This window comes from Anoplolepis gracilipes, chromosome 8, assembly GCF_047496725.1.
Source record: "Anoplolepis gracilipes chromosome 8, ASM4749672v1, whole genome shotgun sequence".
Lineage (NCBI taxonomy): Eukaryota > Metazoa > Arthropoda > Insecta > Hymenoptera > Formicidae > Anoplolepis > Anoplolepis gracilipes.
In genome coordinates this window covers 637795-659392 of record NC_132977.1, presented here as the reverse complement: position 1 = coordinate 659392, position 21598 = coordinate 637795, and the positions used below count along the sequence as shown (strand labels likewise).

At 29.7% G+C, this 21598-nt stretch overlaps 2 protein-coding genes across 5 annotated transcripts; both read right to left on the bottom strand.

Annotated features, from left to right (window-relative positions):
* Positions 1-880: 880 nt before the first annotated feature.
* On the bottom strand, positions 881-6077 carry LOC140668977 (probable E3 ubiquitin-protein ligase RNF144A). Of its 2 annotated transcripts, XM_072898345.1 has the most exons (5): positions 5049-6077; positions 3992-4664; positions 3725-3887; positions 3292-3614; positions 881-2885 (listed from the first exon to the last, which is right to left on the bottom strand). In XM_072898345.1, exons 2-5 carry the CDS (start codon positions 4553-4555, stop codon positions 2649-2651), a joined length of 1287 nt encoding a protein of 428 aa, XP_072754446.1. In that variant the 5' UTR covers positions 4556-4664; positions 5049-6077; the 3' UTR covers positions 881-2648. The 2 variants fall into 2 exon arrangements, with proteins under 2 accessions (XP_072754446.1, XP_072754445.1); XM_072898344.1 differs by having other exon boundaries at positions 3992-6077.
* Positions 6078-7753: 1676 nt separating this feature from the next.
* Wde (Fibronectin-III type domain-containing protein windei) lies at positions 7754-20078 on the bottom strand. 3 transcript variants are annotated; one of them, XM_072898341.1, is made up of 15 exons: positions 19911-20078; positions 13903-14223; positions 13586-13690; positions 12475-13419; positions 11250-11578; positions 10870-11130; positions 10475-10786; positions 10206-10353; positions 9502-9677; positions 9199-9297; positions 9028-9082; positions 8735-8811; positions 8490-8589; positions 8205-8374; positions 7754-8105 (listed from the first exon to the last, which is right to left on the bottom strand). In XM_072898341.1, exons 2-15 carry the CDS (start codon positions 14201-14203, stop codon positions 8010-8012), a joined length of 3174 nt encoding a protein of 1057 aa, XP_072754442.1. In that variant the 5' UTR covers positions 14204-14223; positions 19911-20078; the 3' UTR covers positions 7754-8009. The 3 variants fall into 3 exon arrangements, with proteins under 3 accessions (XP_072754442.1, XP_072754440.1, XP_072754441.1); XM_072898339.1 differs by having other exon boundaries at positions 9502-9680; positions 19911-20077; XM_072898340.1 differs by lacking the exon at positions 19911-20078 and adding an exon at positions 15950-16455 and having other exon boundaries at positions 9502-9680.
* Between the last annotated feature and the right edge of the window lie 1520 nt (positions 20079-21598).

Sequence of the window (21598 nt, the reverse complement as noted above, 5' to 3'; positions counted from 1 at the left end):
ATAAGTGAATTTTTCTTGAAAGTTCGAAAATAAAACAGCACCCTTATTTAAAAATAATGTCTCTCGCTAATCGACATAACTTTATTTTGTTTCTTGTTATTGCAATTTTTTGAGTCTATCTTTTTGGAAACGGTATTTCTTATATTCTATTACTTTCTCTAATCTTTGAGAGTATGCTTATTTTAAGTGTAAGTTGTTACACAAACGTGGCTAAAACTTTTTAGTCAAATCTAGATTGTTCAATAGGTATAGATCGTTTCTACGATTACATTATTTTGTATACAAGAGTTCGTATAAAGATCTTAAAGTTTCTCTCAATAGACATAAAATATCGTAGTAAGAAAAAAGAAAGAAATAATAAAAGTTTGGCAACTCTCTTTCTTTGACTTTGATGACAATATTGAAAACAAATCTATTAATAATAAACGGAATAATTTCAAGACGTTCATGACATTACACGGTAATAGCATTATTTACGTACTCTGATAAAAATTATTATTTACAAAAAAATCTAAAGTTGCTCGCTTCTAGATATTTACAAGCTATTAAATAAACAATATTTATCTCTTTCTCTTTTTTTATCAGTTAAAATCTCGCATGCTAAACGCGAATCACAAAATAATTTATGCCGCATTTCTCGGTTTTGACGTCACCGATATCGATTGGTAGACCTTGGGCAATTTCTGCTTTGTGGTAGACGAGAGAAACGTACGTATATACAGCTCATAAATATTTAACGATTTTTTTTTCGCATAAGTTTCAAGTAAATTTTCGAGTGTTTTAGACACTTCTGCTTCGTTAATATTGATAAACAGGAAAATAAAAAGACATGGTCAACGTGGAAAATGTTCAAAGAGACAGACGACACAGTATGCAACACTGTTATTTCATTGTATTTTTTTTATTTTTGACACACGAGTGCGCACACACTCAAATGCATAATTACACACACATGTGTATGAACGTACACATACACTGTATGTGTCCTTTTATATATATTTACATACGATATTAATTAATAATACAACAAATGAGATATTTTAACAGTTTTGATGTAAAATATATATATATATAGTGGAAATCAGCTATGCAGTAACTTATATGTATCGTATAACGCATTGTGTCAGCTGAATTGTCTATATCGCATTACTTACGAGAAATGCATCGTTTTGTCGAACGTCCAAATCGTCTGAACATCTCTTTCATTTTATATAAGCGCGTCTATTATTATATGTACAAAATACCACACATATATATTTATTACATATGATATATATATATAATTTTTTTTATATCTTTATATCCATATCACGTATTATTTGTGGTAAGAACCTGTTTTTTTTCTCAGAAATAACATATAACTATTGTCCAAAGTTGATTATTCATATTCGTGACCTTTAATAATCTAAACTTCATTTATTAATGCATAATAGAAGTGATTATGAATGTAATTAACACGTTTTGGTGCAAATTTATTTCATTGCGGATTTTGAGCTTCCAGAAGTATTCTCTATAGACTCTCATAATCACATGGCACATATTGATTTATAAATTCTTAATGTCAAACGTTAACTGTACAGTTCAGATATTGATCGATAACAAACGTGTTAAATACATAATAACAATAGCATTCTCCCAATTTCAATGATAAAATGCATAATTGATGAGATATTCTTTTTTTATATAATTTTTTTACTTATTATCTTTACTCGCATTCTCTAAATTAATGTACATGTAATATACATGTAATCAAATCACCAAAGTAAACATGTGAAAACACCCATAAATTAAAATAACAAGAATAGAATATTATATTTATACAATAATTTAATACTTGATCATTAAGATTCGTTTCTCAATAAAAATAGTAGAGCTGAGCCTTGCATGATAGTTTTTAATACGGGGACACACATATAGATATACACGCACACTGTGTGTTTCAAGATATATTATAATTTAAGTATAATTTAGTTATGTGCTGTATAATCTACTGTTGAAAAATCAAATAATCGTTATACTGCTTTTTGCCATTTTACAAGGATAATATTTTTACAACTGGATTGTAGCATTTTGCGGCAGTATAATAAATCTAAAGTGCAATATATATACGTAAATTTCTGGAATGTCTTGTATAAGAAATCATGAGTATTTGTAAATTATTAAACTTGGTTGAATCATATATAGTTATAACGCGTCATCATAAAAATTATTTTATAAAATTAATCATGTAAAAATTATTAAGTGACTATGTAAAATAAGTGTATATCAGGAAAATATTTTATATATATATATATATATATATATGTATATATATATATGTATATATATATATATATAATATATATGATTACGAGTCGCGCACATTTCTTATTCTGTTGAAATAACGTCTAAGTAAAATATAAATATATATTAATCACAATATGCTTGACTTGACAAGAGATATATATATATATATATTCTGCCCCTTTATATTACGTGTATCATCTATTAACACACAAAAATAAAATAAAACGTAAACTTAACAAAATGCAATGTATATCTATATAAATTGCCAATTTTATTACCTTCCATACGTAGAAATCTAAAAAAAAAATGTTTATTTTAACTCAAAGAAATAATTAAGCGAAAATCCGAAAGTTTGGAAGGTTCTATGTTGCTGTATCGCCTTCTTCCTGCTCGAGCCTGGAAGAACCACAAACGCGACATTTACAACATACAATGCAAGGTGCTGCTAATAATAACAAGGGCGATGCGACAAGTAGAAGTAGGCCAAAACCAGCAAATATCCCGATAACTTGCGTTCGATGCCATATCACGGACGCACGTGAATGTCCCAATTTATTCTTACATGGTCCCTTGTCGTAATGTCGCAATAAAAAATCGTCCTACAACAAGAACAAGTTAAGGATATCAATAAGTTATATTCTTTTTATCGATATTCTAATTTAAATACATATATAATATATGTATATTACAAGTATATTGTACAGTCGGACCTCTTATCCTACGACCCTCTTATGCTACAAAACCTCTTATCCTACGACAAAAAATCCTCTCATGCTACGACCGCGAAAGGGAGAAATTATACCCCCACTTTCAAATTTTTGTCATAGGATCAGAGGTTTAAGAGGAAGATTCTGAACCGAAAATGTTGTAGGATGAGGTCCGACTGTAATATTAAGTGATATATATATATACACAAGTAATGTAAGTGTAAATAATATTTTAAAATTTTGTGCATGTGTGTATGGAATATATGCATAATTTTGTTTTACTGCTTTAGATACTCACATCCAAAGACGCTAGGCAATACCAGCAAAACACATGTTTACATCTTTTGCACATCATTTGAGCACAACCTTCATCCTTTTCTATCGGTACGGAACACATGGGACAACATTTAATATGATCGCTACCAAACGGTATTCCTAAGGGAAGTTCCGAACAGGGACCATTGTGCCAGGGCTCGCGACATATTGAACAAAAATCCGTAGAACAGTTGGGACAGTGAACAGGACCTAAAGGGGTGCTGCTTCCACCATTGCCGTTTATCGAACATATTGTTTCACAACCTGCTCGTGGACACCATGCGCGTCCTTTATCCATGGATACATCTGCACATATAAAATGTTAATCGCTGTAATTTATAGTATAAGTGATACGATAAAGTATGTCTTTGACAGAAGACTACATATACAATAAACGAAAAAAATACAGGACTTACCTCTATTCAAACGAAACTTGCAATGTTTTTCCATAAGTTCTACATTGACAAGACTCGATATTTCTTTTAAAGATAATATTGCGCCGTGATCACATTGAGCATCGGGACAACTAATTTCATACGCACCTTCTTCAATTTCAAATTCTACATAGGCACGCATGCACTAAAAATAAATTGAAAAATAGAAATATTAATACTCTTTTTTTGTACGTAACAAAATGCACACACATTCTTCAATAATGCTTCCTCGTAGAAATGTTGACTTACATCTTTACAATAGGAACAACCGCATCCCTCGATCTTAAATGTTTTGGAGAGGGAGGTATCGACAAGACACAATTTACAAAATATTCGTCCAATTGTCTGTTGAGAACTTGCAGGAACGAAATTACCAGCAGCCAAGCTGTAACGTGAGCTAGATGCCAGAGACAACAAACTGGAACAGCGAGAGCATACTCTACTGCGATTGATCGGTCTTCCTTCTAAAGCCGAGGTACTTAATCCTACAGCAGTTTCGCATTTTCTCAGCGCACCAGGACCCAGGCTCATCCAGCTGCCACCTCGTGCCTCCAGGCTCGCGCTGCTTTCAGGTCGCAGGAGAGGCGCGTCTACTTCTTTACCCAGTGCATTTCTCTCTGTCAAGGAGAGATTGACCACGCTAGCTTCCTTGCGTATCAGAGGTAGTTTGATGCCGCTAAATTTAGCCTTGTCGATCTTCTTGGGATTAGCTACGATCTTGGTGGGTGGATTGACGGAAGTCACCGAACTGGTCGCGGTACCCATATCCGTTAGCGGAGCTCGTCTTACGACGAGCGAGTGTAGGCTAGGCATCCCCTGTACGTCGCTGCCGGTTACAAACGACGAGGACTGCGTTCGCCGATCTCCTCGCGACGGAGAGCTCCCTTCCGCGCTCGTCGTCGAGCTCTTCCTTTGCTCACCGCTGACAATAACAGAACGCATCAACTCGGATAATCATGTGTACATGACGAATGAGACAGTGCACTCCAGAGTTGCACAAACATGGATAGATCTTTACGCTGCTCGTCATAATCTTCGACATTACCTCATGCACATAATTCTACGTGCGTGTTAAGCTTTTAAAAAGAAAGAAAAAAAAAAAAAAAAAAAAACGATGTTTAGCACATTTTTCAAATCCCGATTATATCGATAATAACGACTCTTCGTCTTCGCGTATCCGTCGCGCGTTTACTGTTATATTTATGACGGATTCATTATTTCTTTTTCTCTCTCTCTCTCTCTCTCTCTCTCTACCAAGCCCGCGAAACGGGCATCCTCGATTATTAGATATTACAATTAGACGTACGGAATAGCCACAACAGCTGATCGTGTTTGCCGTCTCGGGAACGGGCCAATTATTGTCACGTCGTAAAAACGACGTTGAACGAGGACGTGGGACGTGCACACCACCTGATCACCGAATGCGGCGGTTAGGTTCTTCAACGACGTACTATCGCAACGAGGCACATCGCGAATGCGGATATCGCCGTAGAAATACGATGTACGATGTGAACAGCTTCTCGCTTCTTGCTTCTCTCTCTCTCTCTCTCTCTCTCTCTCTCTTTCGCTGATGTGTGATCGCTGCACTAATGATCGTCCCAGACGTCGCCCGCCGCTTTCACTGTATTTCACGGTGCATGAAACGCATGTCCCACTCTGTCGTATCGCTTATGCTTGTATCAACGCGCCGCGGTCTTCGTCTTCACCAACATTTTTGCCGTCGCCGTAGCATACGCTATCGCGTATACATATACGCATATACGTACACGTACGTGCACACATCGTGCGGCGCGTTCATAAATTATCCGACTCGCGATACGGGTATACGCGATACTTCCGCCCCCGCTTCCTCATTCGTTATTTTTCTTCTCACACGAAGAACGTCGAACGCGGGAGGAGCGGCCAGGAGACTAGCGGAGCGGAGAATGCCATAGTCGTAATCGTAATCGTAGTCGTAGTCGTAGTCGTAGTTGTAGTCGTAACCGCAACTTATCTTCGCAATTAGCAGTAGCGAGATTGTTTTTGTTTTGACGTAACATTACACTCTGTGCGTGACTCACTTAGCGCATACTGGACACACAAAGCAGTTCTAGGAGGAGGCAAGATATACATAGCAACAGAGCGGAGATTTCACGGAAGATGAGCCTACGAAAGCGCAATTTCGAAACTAGTGACGTTCCGTCAAATTCCCGTCGAGGGCGACTCGATGTCGTCGTCGATGTCTGTCTGTCTAGTTGTACTTTCCACAGTACACTGTGACAGTACTTTCTGCACTTTGTCTCCCGCCCCCTTCCTCCCTTTTCCTTGTCTTTCTCTTCTTCTCACACCACACACACACACCCACACACATACTTTCTTTCTCTCTCTCTCTCTCTTTTCCCTCTCATTTTATCTTTAACACTTGAATCGACTTGAATGTATACTCATTTCTTGTGTCAATTAAATTATTCTAATTTTTTTAAATTAATATTTATCTTTATAATTCATAGTAGAAAGGGAAGAAATCTTTGATAGTTGTCAGAATTACATGTATCGCAAATACATGAATGATATACACTCCATTTTTTAAATTATTATTTCAATAATTATCTGTCATTATTTTCTATCACTATATATTATCTGTGTGATGTATTAAATAATAAATACAAGAGAAAATAATACAGAACATTGGAAATATTGTTAGATGTTTCTAATTATAAAGTTTTGTATGTACATACATATATTCTTGAAAAAATGTATAAATTTTAGAATGAATTTTATATAAATATATGTATATATTTATACTCGCGCGCGCAATTGAAAAACGTATAAAATTAATATAAAAAATGAAACTAAAAAGTAAAAAAATATAGGTTTGAAAAAGTTAGTTGAAGTTTATTATCAATATAAATACAAAAAAACTATTAATTTTACTATTTATTTTATTATAAGACAAAGAGAGATAAAGTTCATTAATTTCATCTATATCATGTATAAATACACTTGTGTAATCTACATATAATTAATAATAGCACATATACATTTTGATATATATTTACATATGAACGATTAACATATTTAGTTCATTAAAAGACAATTTTACCTATTTTTACCTATGATGCATATTAGCATTATAATACATATCCGAATTTAGTTGTATAAAAATTGAGCAAATTATATCATTCTTTTTTTTCAGAATAACAGTCAGTTGTTCTGAATTTATCACTCCAAAGTTCTAACTTGAAAACTCATATCAATATCATAGAATGAATGTAAATTAAATAATAATTAAAATTTAATTAGTGCCTCTTATTCGTGTGTTAAGAAAGCACAATGCAAAAGTTTTCAATCTTAATATATTGTTAATATAAAGAGTAGCTAAAACCTGACTAAAAGCTAAGTGCAGTATACCATTGATGACACTGAACGGTATTGAATACTTAGCGGAAGACAATGTCCAAGGCAATTTTAGTATAAAGTAGGGAATGTTTTATTATTATTATATATATAGCTGTTATGGTTTTATAACAAAATAAGATTATATAATAAGTCTGTAGACTATCTTGCCAAATAAGATTACACACAGTAGTTAATACCCAAAGTAATTCTCCATTTTGTACTACAATTGTCTTCATCTTTTCATTATCTTTCGCTTAGTATTTATTAGCGCTTGTTATATTTCAACTTTCAACCAGATTCTAATACACACTCCTTCACAGTCTTTAAATAATATTACATATCATGAAGTTACATACAATTTTTTGACTAGAATTTGTGGTTCTGTTTCATTGTGTGAGAATATTCTAAATATTTATAAATAATAGAAATTAAAAAGTATTAGGTATTAAAATAATTTCGTATTAAATTCATATAAAATCATAATATAAATTTATATTTATATAAAATTATATTATAAATATGATTTATAAAAAAATATTATATAAATGTAATATCAATATTAGTGTTTTGCTCCAAAGATATATATGAAAAAAACCAAATATTTATTATAAAGTTAGAAAAATTATATATACATTACATATGTGATTGGAAGCATTTACAAAAACAATGTTAATGGGAGCAGTTATTTAATTCAAATTTAAGTTTAAATTTAATTTAATTTAATCCAAATAAATATTAATCAAATTACTGCCAAATTAGATCTGATGTAATATTGCATTAGTGTGAAATAATCTACAGATTCTTTTTATCACAACTATACATTGAATGCAGAAGTAAAAAAAATAATGTGTGAAAAATGGAGATCATGAGACTTAACACATTTTTTCCTTTACAGAGAGATATTACCAGGAATACTATACTGTCCTTTTCTAGTATGTGCATCCACTGCCCTGACTGCAAAGTAATAATTGTTACCCTCGGAAAACTGTAACAAGAACATTATCTCGCATCATATCTTACGGATTCCAAATAATTCCAGGAAATCCACTTTATTGTCCGTCACGTTATTGATATTACAATTTACCTGAGTCAAAGTACACGCCATAGGTAATGGCAATGCCCGTACATCTCCCACTTTCTTCCACAATGATGTACTAGGATTTACACCAGCAACTTCTTGGTACGCGTACAATTGATAACTAACAATATCTGCATATTTATCTGACAGATTCATATTCCAGGATAGCACTATACCTATTAATGTGACATAGATTATATTAATAAGATTATATTAACAAGAATTTCTTAACTTAACTTACTTGAATCTAATTAATTACATTTATATAAAATCGAGATATTTATAGTATACCATTCGAGACTTTTGAAATCTTTAACGATGGAGCTGGCGGTGGAAGTTTCAAATCAGGTGTTGTTGGGTAATTTGGAGTATCCGGCAATGGCGCAGGATGCTAAAGTAAAATAGTGCCATAAAATTATCATATTTTAATGAAGAAATGTTATAAAGAGTAATTAGAATAATTGTTTTAAAGTGCATACACAAACATTCAGAAATGGATATGTGTATATCTATATATCTATATATATTTATCTTACCTTACTTATTTGTATATTTGACACAATTGGCGTGGTTAGAACGCGCACAGTACCATTTGCAGCAATTGTTGACATTCCTATTAAATATAATATGTAATAATATAATAAATTACATAACATAAAATATTGCAGTAAGGATATTTCATACCTATTTCATTAAATGTATTTCATATAAGCACTTTTTGCTACATTTTTCTTAACACATGCTATTAATGTTTCAAAAACTGTTAATATATTATATGCACGCACACATGCATACATTTAATATACTTTTTAAAATGTCATTTAATTACCTGTCTTATAGGTAACAGTTGAAAAAGGTGGTCTACATGTAGTCACTGGTCGTATCTAAAAAAATATTCAAATTTCTTGTATGCAATATATATAAAGCAATAATTCAACAAAATTCAATAAGTCTGTCACTACAGATTTATAGAAAAAAAAAATTGTTACAAAATATTAACCTGTACTTGCTGATTAGCATTTGATGTTATTAGTACTTGTCTTGGTGAGCCTGCACTACTTTGCATCACATATGCCAACCTGGGCGGATTTATATTACTCTGAAAGAAAAGAATAATTTTATTATATATATCTTTATCTAAAAAAACAAGTTATATATTTATGAAAATATATATTCATATATACATATTTTATTTCTATTCTTTTCTCAATGTTTTGGTATCAATATATATATATATATATATATATATATATATATATATATATATATATATATGTATGAAATAAGAACACAAAATGCTTACTACAAGGGCAGGTGGTTGAGTAGGTGTTATTACTTTAATACTAGCTGCTTGCGTCGTAATTGCTACGTTTGTTGGTATTGTTTGTATTACTCTTTGGAAGGATTGTGTATATTTCGGCGCATTCAATTGGTGCTCGAATATAGAGGTTGTAGTTATAGTCGTACCTTTTACATTCACTGCTATAATATAAGATTTGCCATATTAGAAAGTATAAAAGATTATGGAAATTATAAATTTTATATTTATCATCATCCATTGTCAAACGAAGACATTAAAGTATGATTTATATATAAAGTATATTATTATTATATATATTAAGTATATTATTATATATATAAAGTAAAATGAAGACTTTTAAAGTATGATTTTTATATATATATATATAAGTCCACACAAAGCCGACTTCGCGCTTTGTTTTCACGTAAAACAATTAACTTGTCATTGTTCAAACGTGCAATTTCTGTTTTTTGTAATGGTGCTATTATTTTAATCAAAAAATTTCATTTCTTTTACAGTCAAAAATGGAATTAAAACTTTATTGCAATTTTTTGAAAGAACAGAAAAAATTTAACGATTTACATATGCAACATATTTTTCTAGCGCGTTTTTTAGTCGCGTAGAGCATAATGGCTCGCTTTCCGTGAACGCTCCCTATATTACACATGTATGTATAGAGGGAACGAAAAATAAGAGGATAAACTTACATTTATTTTTTTCTTCTTCATCTGTCAGATCAATAAGGTCGCTATTTTTTGGCTTTGAAGTTATCACTGTGGGACGATTTATAGGATTTTGTATTTTACCATTTAAAACAATAGCTTGTTGTGGTTGTGGTTGAATCTGTTGTTGTGGCTGCAAAATTTGCATAATTAAATTAATGCAATAGGAAACACAGTACGACATTATATATATATATATATATTTCTAAAATATTATGTTTAGTTGGATAAATATTTATTGAATCAAGTCTCACGGGAGGTAAAATTTGCTGAAGACCAGGAGGCTGGCTAGACAATGTCAGTGTGTGTGAAGATTCCAAAGGTTTAGCAACAACTAGAGCTGCTGGTGTCACAGTAGAAATAAGAGGCGCCGTTTGTATCGAACTCTGTGCGATTGTAGAAGTTGACGTAGTCACTACAGGCCGTGGCGATCTTGTTTTAATTCCACTGCGTCTTGTTGAATTATTATTTAACTCAGCTGTTGAAGAACTGATATTGTTCGGGGTGTTCGCAGGCTTAACATGCGAAGTTTGTTGTACCTGCCGTAAACTCTGTATTCCATGTTCCTGTTGAATAGCAGTTAATTATCCTTAACATAATATTCATCGAGTACCACATTTAAAGGCGTTAAAAAAGGCGTGATAAATACCGTTATGAAGTTTACTTGTAACCCTACAGATCTATTTATTTTGATAGGTGCAACAGGCTTGTCGGGATTCGAACGACGCTCTAGTGAGTTACGACTTATAACCGTTTCAAAATCTTTCACTTGCTTTGTCAATTGCTGCAACTTTGTACGCATTACTTCCTGATATTTCTCCGATATGCGAGCTTGCTCTCTGAGTTGTCCGAGTTCACTACGCATCGTGATTGTCTCGGCAATTTTCTGAATTAGAAGTTCTTCCAGTTCCTTAAGCAAATCATTGATTATAATAATAACATATAATAATAACATATGCTAAGCAATTAATGTTTGCTCAAGTAAGCTGTAACTGTTGTAAGATATTTTAGTTTGAAATATACTTTTACCTCCTGCTTAAGTTTCGGTAATTTTTCTTTAGCATCCCTTTGGAAAAATTTCTCAACAAAAGCTAATTTTGGAATATCATTCTTTTCCTCAGAATCGGTACTCATTTTCACTTTCTTAATACCATTAAAAATCTCATTATCTGAACAATTACGTTTTAATGAAGAGAGTGATGCAGGATGTATATCCTGATTCGATTTATAATTGACTGTTACAAACTGTTCTGTATCAGAATCGTTAGAATCACTATCGCTATTAAGATATTTTTTTCTGATTATCTCTTCTGCATTTCTAGCCGTTCTCCTCTTTTGTCGTCCGCCCTCTTTATTTTCTGTAATAAGAAAATAAGAATAATTTAACATGCATAATTATATAATGTGTGTTATAAAGTAAATTATATATATATATATATATAACAAAAATTATAAACTATAATTTAAATATTTTACACATAACAGCAAAGCACATAGACTGCAGAAATAATTTATTTTATAAAATAGTAAAAATATATATATATAAATACAGGGTGTCCTGTAATTGATAAAAAACCTGCTAATGGAAGATTCTTGATATCATTTGGCGACGATTTTTCTTCATCAAAAATGTCGAGGCATCTATAATTTCCGAGTTATAAGCGATTGAAAAAAGGCGCTTTTTGCAAATTAAACTTTTTAGAGTTAAAAAATTACCAAAACTACATTCTTCAGTTATAATTTAGTTATAATTTCAGATAAAGTTTACTTAGTAAAATTTTAATTTAAAAGTTAATTACAAAGATATATAATGATAAAAATTAATTGGAAACTTGCAAAAAATAATGACGTCTTTCGATATTTTCGCTGAGGAAAAACCAACTCTAAATGATCTCAAGAATCTGCCATTAACAGGTTTTTCATCAATTACAGGACACCCTGTATATATGTATGTGTATGTGTGTGTGTGTGTGTGTGTGTGTATGAATTATAATTAATATTAATAGAGAATAATCCTAAAAAATATATTATCTAAAAAGTTTTCTTTTTACACAAATCTAAAAATTTTTTTATAAGTTTTATTAATATATTTATATCAAGAAATTGATAAAATAATATTAATATTAATTCTATATATAGAACTTAGATAGATTTTTATCAAAGATTTTCTTTGTTCTGTTCTTCTTTCTTTTTTTTTCCTTCCTATAAAAACTCTAAGAATCACAATTTACCTTTGATGTGAAATATTTCCTACCTTGCTTTCCTTCTTCACCACATTCTTCTTTTATATTAATTATTTTTCTTGATCGTTTCCTTTTTGTAGTATTTATACTTTTATCCTCATTATCAGACTTTTCTATATTAATAGGTTCTAATAATATATTTTGTAATGTAGATGTAGAATTGTTACTTATAACTTGCATTACAGGTTTATTAATATCATGATCCTCGTTTATTACTTCTTTACTGTCTTTTATACTGAGCGAATTATTTTGATTTTGTATCAATAAATTATTTGTTTCTTTTTCTATAGGTTGTATCTTTGATGCATTTTTGCTTTGTTTTATATCTTCGTGTTCTGAATTTCTGTCCTTATGTTCAACAAGATTTTTACGAGATAAATCATCAAAATTACCAGATATGATTAAATCCACATCTTGATTATTAGTAATTTTGACAAATAATTTTACAGAGTGATCATCATCATTAAGAACGTTATCTACTACTTTGTTGCTTAAATTATCATCATTACTGTTAGAAACAATTGCAAGTGTAGGCAATTCTTCACTATTATTAACTTTAGAGGAATCTATAATAGGACTCTTACTGTCTATATTATCCAATTTATTTAGCTCAGAAGTGTTTGTGATATTCATTTCTTTATGATCGCTTATTATCTCATTTAAATTATTACTAATATGAGTTATTGATTCTGCATTTTGAAGATTATTTGTTTGTATATGATTTTTTATACATAAATTATCATTTTTCAATACTATATGTTGTTCAGATGCTGCATTTGAACATTCAGTGCTTGTGACAGTAATTTTTACATCTTTCTTAGAATTGAAAGTACACTTTTCATTAGATGCACTAACAGTCATATCGCTCTTTTTTGAATTATATATGTTATTTTGTATTTGTTTGTTTTCTGATGTATCATCTAAGGATAATGCTGAATTTTGAGGAGCCTTAATTGCTGCAACAAATTTTTATGAAGTAATCAATTTCTTTGTTTCATAATTCATGGAAATAATATAAAAAGCAATTATATTAATCCAATTTAAAAAATTTTAATATTAAAAAACGTTAATTTAGTTTGATGATTATTTATATATAATTTTTATCATCCATAAAAATATTACCTGAGTTCTGCTCCAATTTTTCATTATCAGGCTTGTCAGTTTTTTCATTAATCTGTTGTATGTCAGAGCATAATTGTTTTTCTGTAGTTGTGTCATCTACATATTCTGCAAAAAAAAATACTGATATATATATATATATATATATATATATTTAAAGATTCAAAAAATGAATAATTAAAAATACTTAAAATTATATTTTGTTAAATTAAGTATAAAAGATAAAAAAGATATATAATAAAGAGATTCATCTAGAATTTAATTAGTAATGTATTAACTAATAAAATTTTAAGTCTTACAAATAAAAAATAGTTATATACCAGTTTTTTTATTTTGCAATTTAAATTCCGTAATATTTGTAGAGTTTGTTATATTATCTTCTTGTTCTACATCTTCATCATCAGATAATCTTAAGCGCAAACTATCATCAGATAACACATCTTCATCATCTCCTTCTTCTTCTGCACCAAATAATAGCTCGTCTTCTCTTTCTTTCGATAGTTCATTATCAGTAGTATCAATAGTAATCTCTTTTGATAGTTCAATATCGATTCTATCAATACAAGAGATTGTAGAACTAGATTCTGAATTATGCGCTACTTCAGTTTCTGCTTTCTCCATTACAAGTACAATAAAAATCACTGCAATTACATTTATCTTGCTAATTTGTTGTTTAATCAATAATAAAAGCAAAACTTCGCTACATTAAGTATATAATAAAATAATATGTAATTTAGTAAATAAACATATATTTTTTCCACTTTATTTCTTGAATAATTATACAAGTGCTACGTATATATACATATATATTTGATGGCAATTCCATTGTGTCAATACTTCCAAAGAAAAAATGGTCAAATATCGATAAAGTGTAAAAAATTGGAATTATAAAGTTGGTGTCGTTATAATTTAAGCATTTTTTGTTTCGTAATCTTTACATACATTTATTTTTAACATTCACACACATACACACAAGTACTAAAATATTAATAATTTTCAAACATAATACAGAGAAGATAATAAATTTATTAGAAAAATAAATAAAAGAGATAAATTTTGCAAAGTGTCTCTTTGAAATCCAGTTCCACAATTTATTTTAACTGGAATTTAATTTGATTTAATAGTTAAATCTTTAAACTAGGTTTAATAGGTTAAAATCCGATTAAATAAATTGTAGAACCGAGCCTAAATGTTATCGAAATTTAAAAAGGTAGACTGATCTGATAAAAAGGAACACACGCTTTTAGCAGTAATTAATTTATTAATAAAGCACGATTAACGGAAAGAAACCAAGCATATCTTAGCATAATTTCAATATAATTTGATGACAGAAATCGAGTACAATTTGTGTTTCACAAATTTTACTTGATTTCTGCTACCGATTTGCTATTAGGTTATGTCTATACTTGTTAAACCAATTCTATTAGAATCTGATAAATTGCCGATACATGTACTATTAACATTATGTTATTGAGTAAATTGTAATTTTTTTAAAACATAAACTGTATTATAATTAAAGTGTAGGAATGTGGATACTCGCTATTTTATACTTTGTGTGCGAAAAACAATAAATCTTTGTTTCAAACCTGTAAAAAATTATTCAATTCTCTAATATATTTAAAAAAAACCGTCTTTTTAAAAATGTTTTCTTTTTATATATATATATTATATATATATATATATATATATATATATATATTTAGTTTCTTTTTTGGGGCATCTTTTTTATAGGGGAGAGAAAGTAGTAGCATTTCTTAACGTTTTAATAATAATTATTATTATCTTTCATTTCTACAGTATAGAAATTATAGTATAGAAATTATTAACTAAAGAGTATAACAAAAGTATCTTAACATTCTGTCATTTACTGTACACACCACGCGCGCGCGCGCGCACTTTATTCTGGATCGATGCTTATCACGCGAGGTCACTATTTTATTGGATATATGATTGGTGCCTAAGTTTCAGTATGTCTCGATAAAATGGAATAAAGCAGGAAGTTTTATGCATTTATAAAATATATGCACGAATTATCACACATATTGTTCAAGGAGATTGAATAACGAAATGAGGCCCTGATAGAGGGCCAAGGGCCCCGGGAGCTACCAGCATAAGGCCAAAGATGGCGGACCGAAAATGTATGCATTTATGATGGTTGTAATGAATGAGCAACTATGTATTTCATATTTGAAGACAAAATTGCTTTGTATTTTCAATATAATTTCGTCAACATGGTATTTTGACGATTTGATAATTGGCAAATTATTACACATATATTTTATATACATATATATGTATATGTAAAAATTTAAAAAGATCTGGAAAGGACATATATTTATTTATGTAAAATCACTTTACGGTTGTTACCTTAAAAATCATGCCGCTTATATAAAAAGGGCAAATATCATTTCGTGTTGGCATTAAAGGTTATGAGAACCGAGAATACGCAAGTTGGTTACGCTTCATGAAGTATTATTAGATGTCATTCAACACCATAGACGTTATGAAGCGAACAGCGACACTTCAATCGACAATAAAACGGAATGATTCGTGAACATTGTTATTCTATCGTATCACCAGTAAGTAACTCTTCAAACACGAATACGAATTAAAGAAACCGCGCGAACTGGCTCCGGTAGCATCGACATCAGGTTCGCGCATCGAGCGTGGAATACAGAATACATTACACTTAGGCCCCGAGATTCGTTCCGAAGATGGCCGAACGTACACGAAACGTGCTAATACAAAATACGCTCGTGACGTCGCGATTTGCTGCGCAATAACAAGAATTTCATTTTTAACTAACATAGATTAATCGCATCTTAGCGATTATTCAGAAAAAAATCGCTTTTTCTATTTATCTGGAAGTACTCAAATTCTTTTGTTTTCCACATCAATGTGACGTATTCACTTATTTTTAGTCAGTGTATTTATACACTTTAGTCCATTCTAATTCATATTTGTAATCATTATTTTATTATATGTTTATCAGAAGTAGCATATTTGCATTATTATTTCATATAATTATGTTATTATCGTTTTATATATATATATATATATATATATATATATATATATATATATATATATATATATATATGGTATACTTTCCATTTATAATGCCATATTAGATTCAACCATTAAGCAATTAATTTTTCCATAAGAATTAATATAATCTGTTGTTCATATCAGAGTCTTTCAACAATTTATATATAGCCTCTGTTACAGAGAGAGATTCGTTTTATTGAGCAATTGATGAACAGTCCCCTCTCTTCCTTACTCAACGCACCAATGGCAGAATCAATGGTGGGAGAAAAGACGCAGTTCTTCGTCGTATTGCAGGACAATCGATTTTCGTTGGCTTATTTCGATCTCAAGTTTGATATTTGATCGTAATATAAAATTCTTGACTTAATCGAGAAATGTTAATATTTTCTGTTATTTCATTTATAACTACCATAATCATTTAATCGTGTTTATATTTATTTATATATATGTTCGATAAACATCAATGTCGATATTGTAAAAACCTTATATTTTTAACCAATAAAATTGAATTTTAACATAACATAAATCAATATATTCACATATTTCTCCAATTGGAAAATTTCTTACTAATCAACCACTCAGGACTGGTCTTAGTATCGATGGCGCCCGGGGCAAGGACACATCCTCTTCTTTGTGTGTTAAATATTCAATTCATTTTTGAGCAAAAAAAAAGGATAATTTTTAATCTAGTTGTAATTTAATAAAATAAATATTTTCAATAAAAAAATATCGATAAAAAAGTACAACTCTAATACAAGATCTTTACATTTTTACTATACTTTATATTTTTAAAAATCTTTTATATTTATTCTAAGAAATACATATTCTCAGCCTCTCAAATCTGGCTTCGCCTTAATTTAGCATTAATTCTCCCTTCCGAAACTTTGCAATAACTGCGTTCAGTTAAAAAAGCTGCTAACAGCTGTTGTAAAATTCGTGAATCTGATTGGTGTATGCTCTTAGAGCCAAGATTAAGAGCATATGCCAATCAGATTTACAATTTGAACAAAGTAACTTTTTCTGTTAAACGCAGCCATTTCGGTGCAGAAGCGCCACTTGCAAGAATTCAGTGTTATATATAAAAAATATAGGAAATATTTTGAAAATTCCAAAACTTTGTAGATCACTAATATATGTAGTCGGACCTCTTATCCTACGACCCTTTTATGCTACGAAACCTCTTATCCTACGACAAAAAATCCTCTCATGCTACGACCGCGAAAGGGGAATTATACCCCCACTCTCAAATTTTTGTCGTAGAATCAGAGGTTTAAGGGAAAAATTCCGGACCGAAAATGTCGTAGGATAAGAGGTCCGACTGTACATATACATACATATACATATATATATATATTCTATTTTAAACAATAATTTTCGAATTATTTGAATATAAAGTTTGACTAATGATGTTAGCTAAAATTATGCAGTCATATATCTGTAAAATATACCTATGCAGCGTTTTTGTCAACTCTAAGCCACTACAATCTACTGATTGTAAAAATGGGCGTACACTAACACGCATATCATGAAGTCGCGTAATTCACAGACTGACTCGACTTAACCTAAGTTCATGGTTGAATGTTAAATTCTTTACAGTTTCAAAACTAGTCTTTAGAATAGATAATAGCGAATATTCTCATCATTTAATTGTAGACAAACTATTCTGTGTTAACATTACAGTGCAACAAATTGCTGACAAATGTTAACGAATTTAACATAGTACACAAAGCAAAAAATTATATGTGTATATATATATATATTGAATTTTAAAGTGTAATATTACTGAATAAATATTGCTAAGTTTTATTATTTATAATGAATATCAAAAAATCCTAAATAGAAAAAAATTTTTTTTTAAATTTTCTGACCACATTAAATACAACAAATACCATTTCGTCTTTTACAAAAACAATTTGTAAAAGTGAAATAAATTTGTTGAGAATTTAGTAATCGTAACAATGTTAAAAAATATAAGCAACTATATACTTTTAAGTGAAGGATCAACTAAACAAGTAGCGCCATCTGTTGCTACTTTTACTTCAACGACAAATTGATGCTACATTGTCATGCAACAATGTTAAGAAATAGTACACTTCAGTTTGTTGTATTTTATTGTTAGTTATAATCTTATTTGCAAAAATAAAATTCTCCAACACGATTAATTAGAATTAATTAATATTACTGTCTAGTACAATACAGAAATAGTATCAAATGAATATGAATTCGAAATACTTATTATTGATTAATACTTTTTCTACAAAATTTATATAAAAAATTTATCTTAGCATGAAATGCCATCTTCTCTATTTGGTTTATTTTTTATATATATTAAAATATATATCGTGATATATATATATATATATATATATAAAAATGTAAAATTATGATAAACATAAAAGGTTATGAATTGCGTTCATAACCTTTATACAAAATATTTTGCTCGTAGTAATAAATATAAATCTATCTACAAAGTTCTCTCTATAAAAAAAAAATAGAACTACATAAATGAAAAATATGTTATAATCATTTATAATATTATACGCATTTAAACCTATCAATGACATTTCGGCATTATATCGCGGTGAACATGATTCATTAACAAAAATAATTGAATAAAATAAAATTAACTAATATTGTTTCATTAGACTATATTTATAAATCTAATAAAATCTCATTAACTTGTACCAATATATATGCAAATTTTAAATAATTGCGCACTATGTATATATTATTGATTTGAGATATTAGCACGACGACGATAATATAAAGAATGAATTATCACACACAAAAAATTTCATAATTACTTTTAAATCAATGAAATCATTTATAGAAGAAACAATAACAAAATGGCGTATATAATGCTATCTAAAATGGTGTCTTTGCTATGTTAACATATATGTTTCTATATAATAATAAAACTTTCGTGTAAATTTGGGCCTTAAGGCCCAATTTTATTCGACATATGGTGAATTACTATGAATTATTTTGAGAAAGTGAAATAAAAAATAACCTAACTGGTAAACTGAGAGAAAAACATTATTTAACCTTGAACATCAAAATATAAACTACCTAACCTCTTATTCATCTTAAATAATTTTCCAAACATCTTAAAAAACCTAATATAGAATACTTGTAAATTTGGTATAGAATAAAATACTGACAAGACCGTTGTAGATATAATGATTTGAATATTATGAATTGAATACCGATTTCTCGATAAAAAATCCAACAGAAAAAAATCTAAATTATATTAAGATATTAGAATATTGGATAAACTTACGTTACTTTATTGCGTGGAAAGGTTGGGGCAATGGTGTATATACTTTTCGCCACGTATGGAAACGAATTATATTTATATAAATATGCTAGAATGAACTACAACTACACTTTTGATACTTGACCATCGAATAAGTTACAACGTTGCAATCTAAACAAGCGACTTCGGCAACGTTGCCAAACGCTTCTCCTACCGTTACCTCACCTAACGTTACATTAACGTGGGAGAAATGCAAAATTACAAGGAATTAAATATATAAGTATATATTTATACTGTGAATCTGAGACTTATAGCGGAAGATAGAATGTATCAAAGATATTTTTAAATTATAAATCATTAATAAATACATATCCAAAAGTTATCGACGTACATCGATATACACGTTATATATTTCACATGAAATCTTATTTGCGCATGCGCGATGTCACCTGAATTCCCCGACCAACAATTTTAGCCGCCTTACTCCTTTTTTCCTTTTTTTGGTCGGAAAGCTTACGCTTTAACTCAAAAATATTTTTTGTTGCTACAATTACAGACGCATGGGATTATAATATAAGCAATCATACCGTAGATTTGATAAATAATGTAAATATATCAAAATGTGTTAAAAAGAATTCATTACGATGAATTATTATTGTCACTAAGTGTATAACGCGATTGTATCCAAAAGATATACTTTTACCATAAAATTTACATAATATAATTATTAGCGTAATCAAGCGTGTTTAATACTACATCGGTTAATTATATTGCAGTCATATTACTAAGAATTGTATTATTATATATTAGCAACCTCAAAAACAATTGACTATCTGGAAAGATTTTATGTTTTGTCACTTGTACGTGTAATGTGTGTGTGTGTGTGTGTGTGTGGGGGGGGCGTGTGTGTGCGTGTGTACATATATATATAATATATATATATTTATATATCATAATTTCATAATATCTTTATATACATATATATATAGTTGCTATTTTATGTTTGTCACTTGTACCTGTAATGTGTGTGTGTATATACAGGGTGTCCCATAAAGATTGAATCAACGTTCGTGAGCAGATAGAGCGTATTAAACTGAACAAAAAAGTCCTTTACCATTTTGCAATTTTCGCAATATTTATTGAAATATTAATTAAAAAAGATTGGCGAATAAGCGGATTGCATGGCAACGAAAAACAATCATATACTTTTTGTTGCTGTGCAACCCGCGTGACATTTCGCCGCTGGAAAGCCTAGAGCCTACGGCCCATGGTCTAGCTGCGAAAAGCGCGCGCTCATTCGCTGAGCATTTTTAATTAATATTTTAATAAATATTGTGAAAATTGCAAAATGGTAAAGAACTTTTCTATTCAGTTTAATGCGTTTTATCTGCTCACGAACGTTGATTCAATCTTTATGGGATACCCTGTATATACACACACACACATTACAGGTACGAGTGACAACATTAAATAGCAATAATATATATATTTATATATATGTATATAAAGTTATTATTATGAAATAATAATATATATATATATATATATATATGTATGTATGTATGTATATATATGCGTATACACACACACACACACACACATATATATATATATTTTAAAACAATGTTAAGAATAAAGAGTTTGTTTTTAATGATTCAAGTACATGAAGGTGTAACAGTTTTGTAGTTAATTTTTCAAATAAATTATATCGA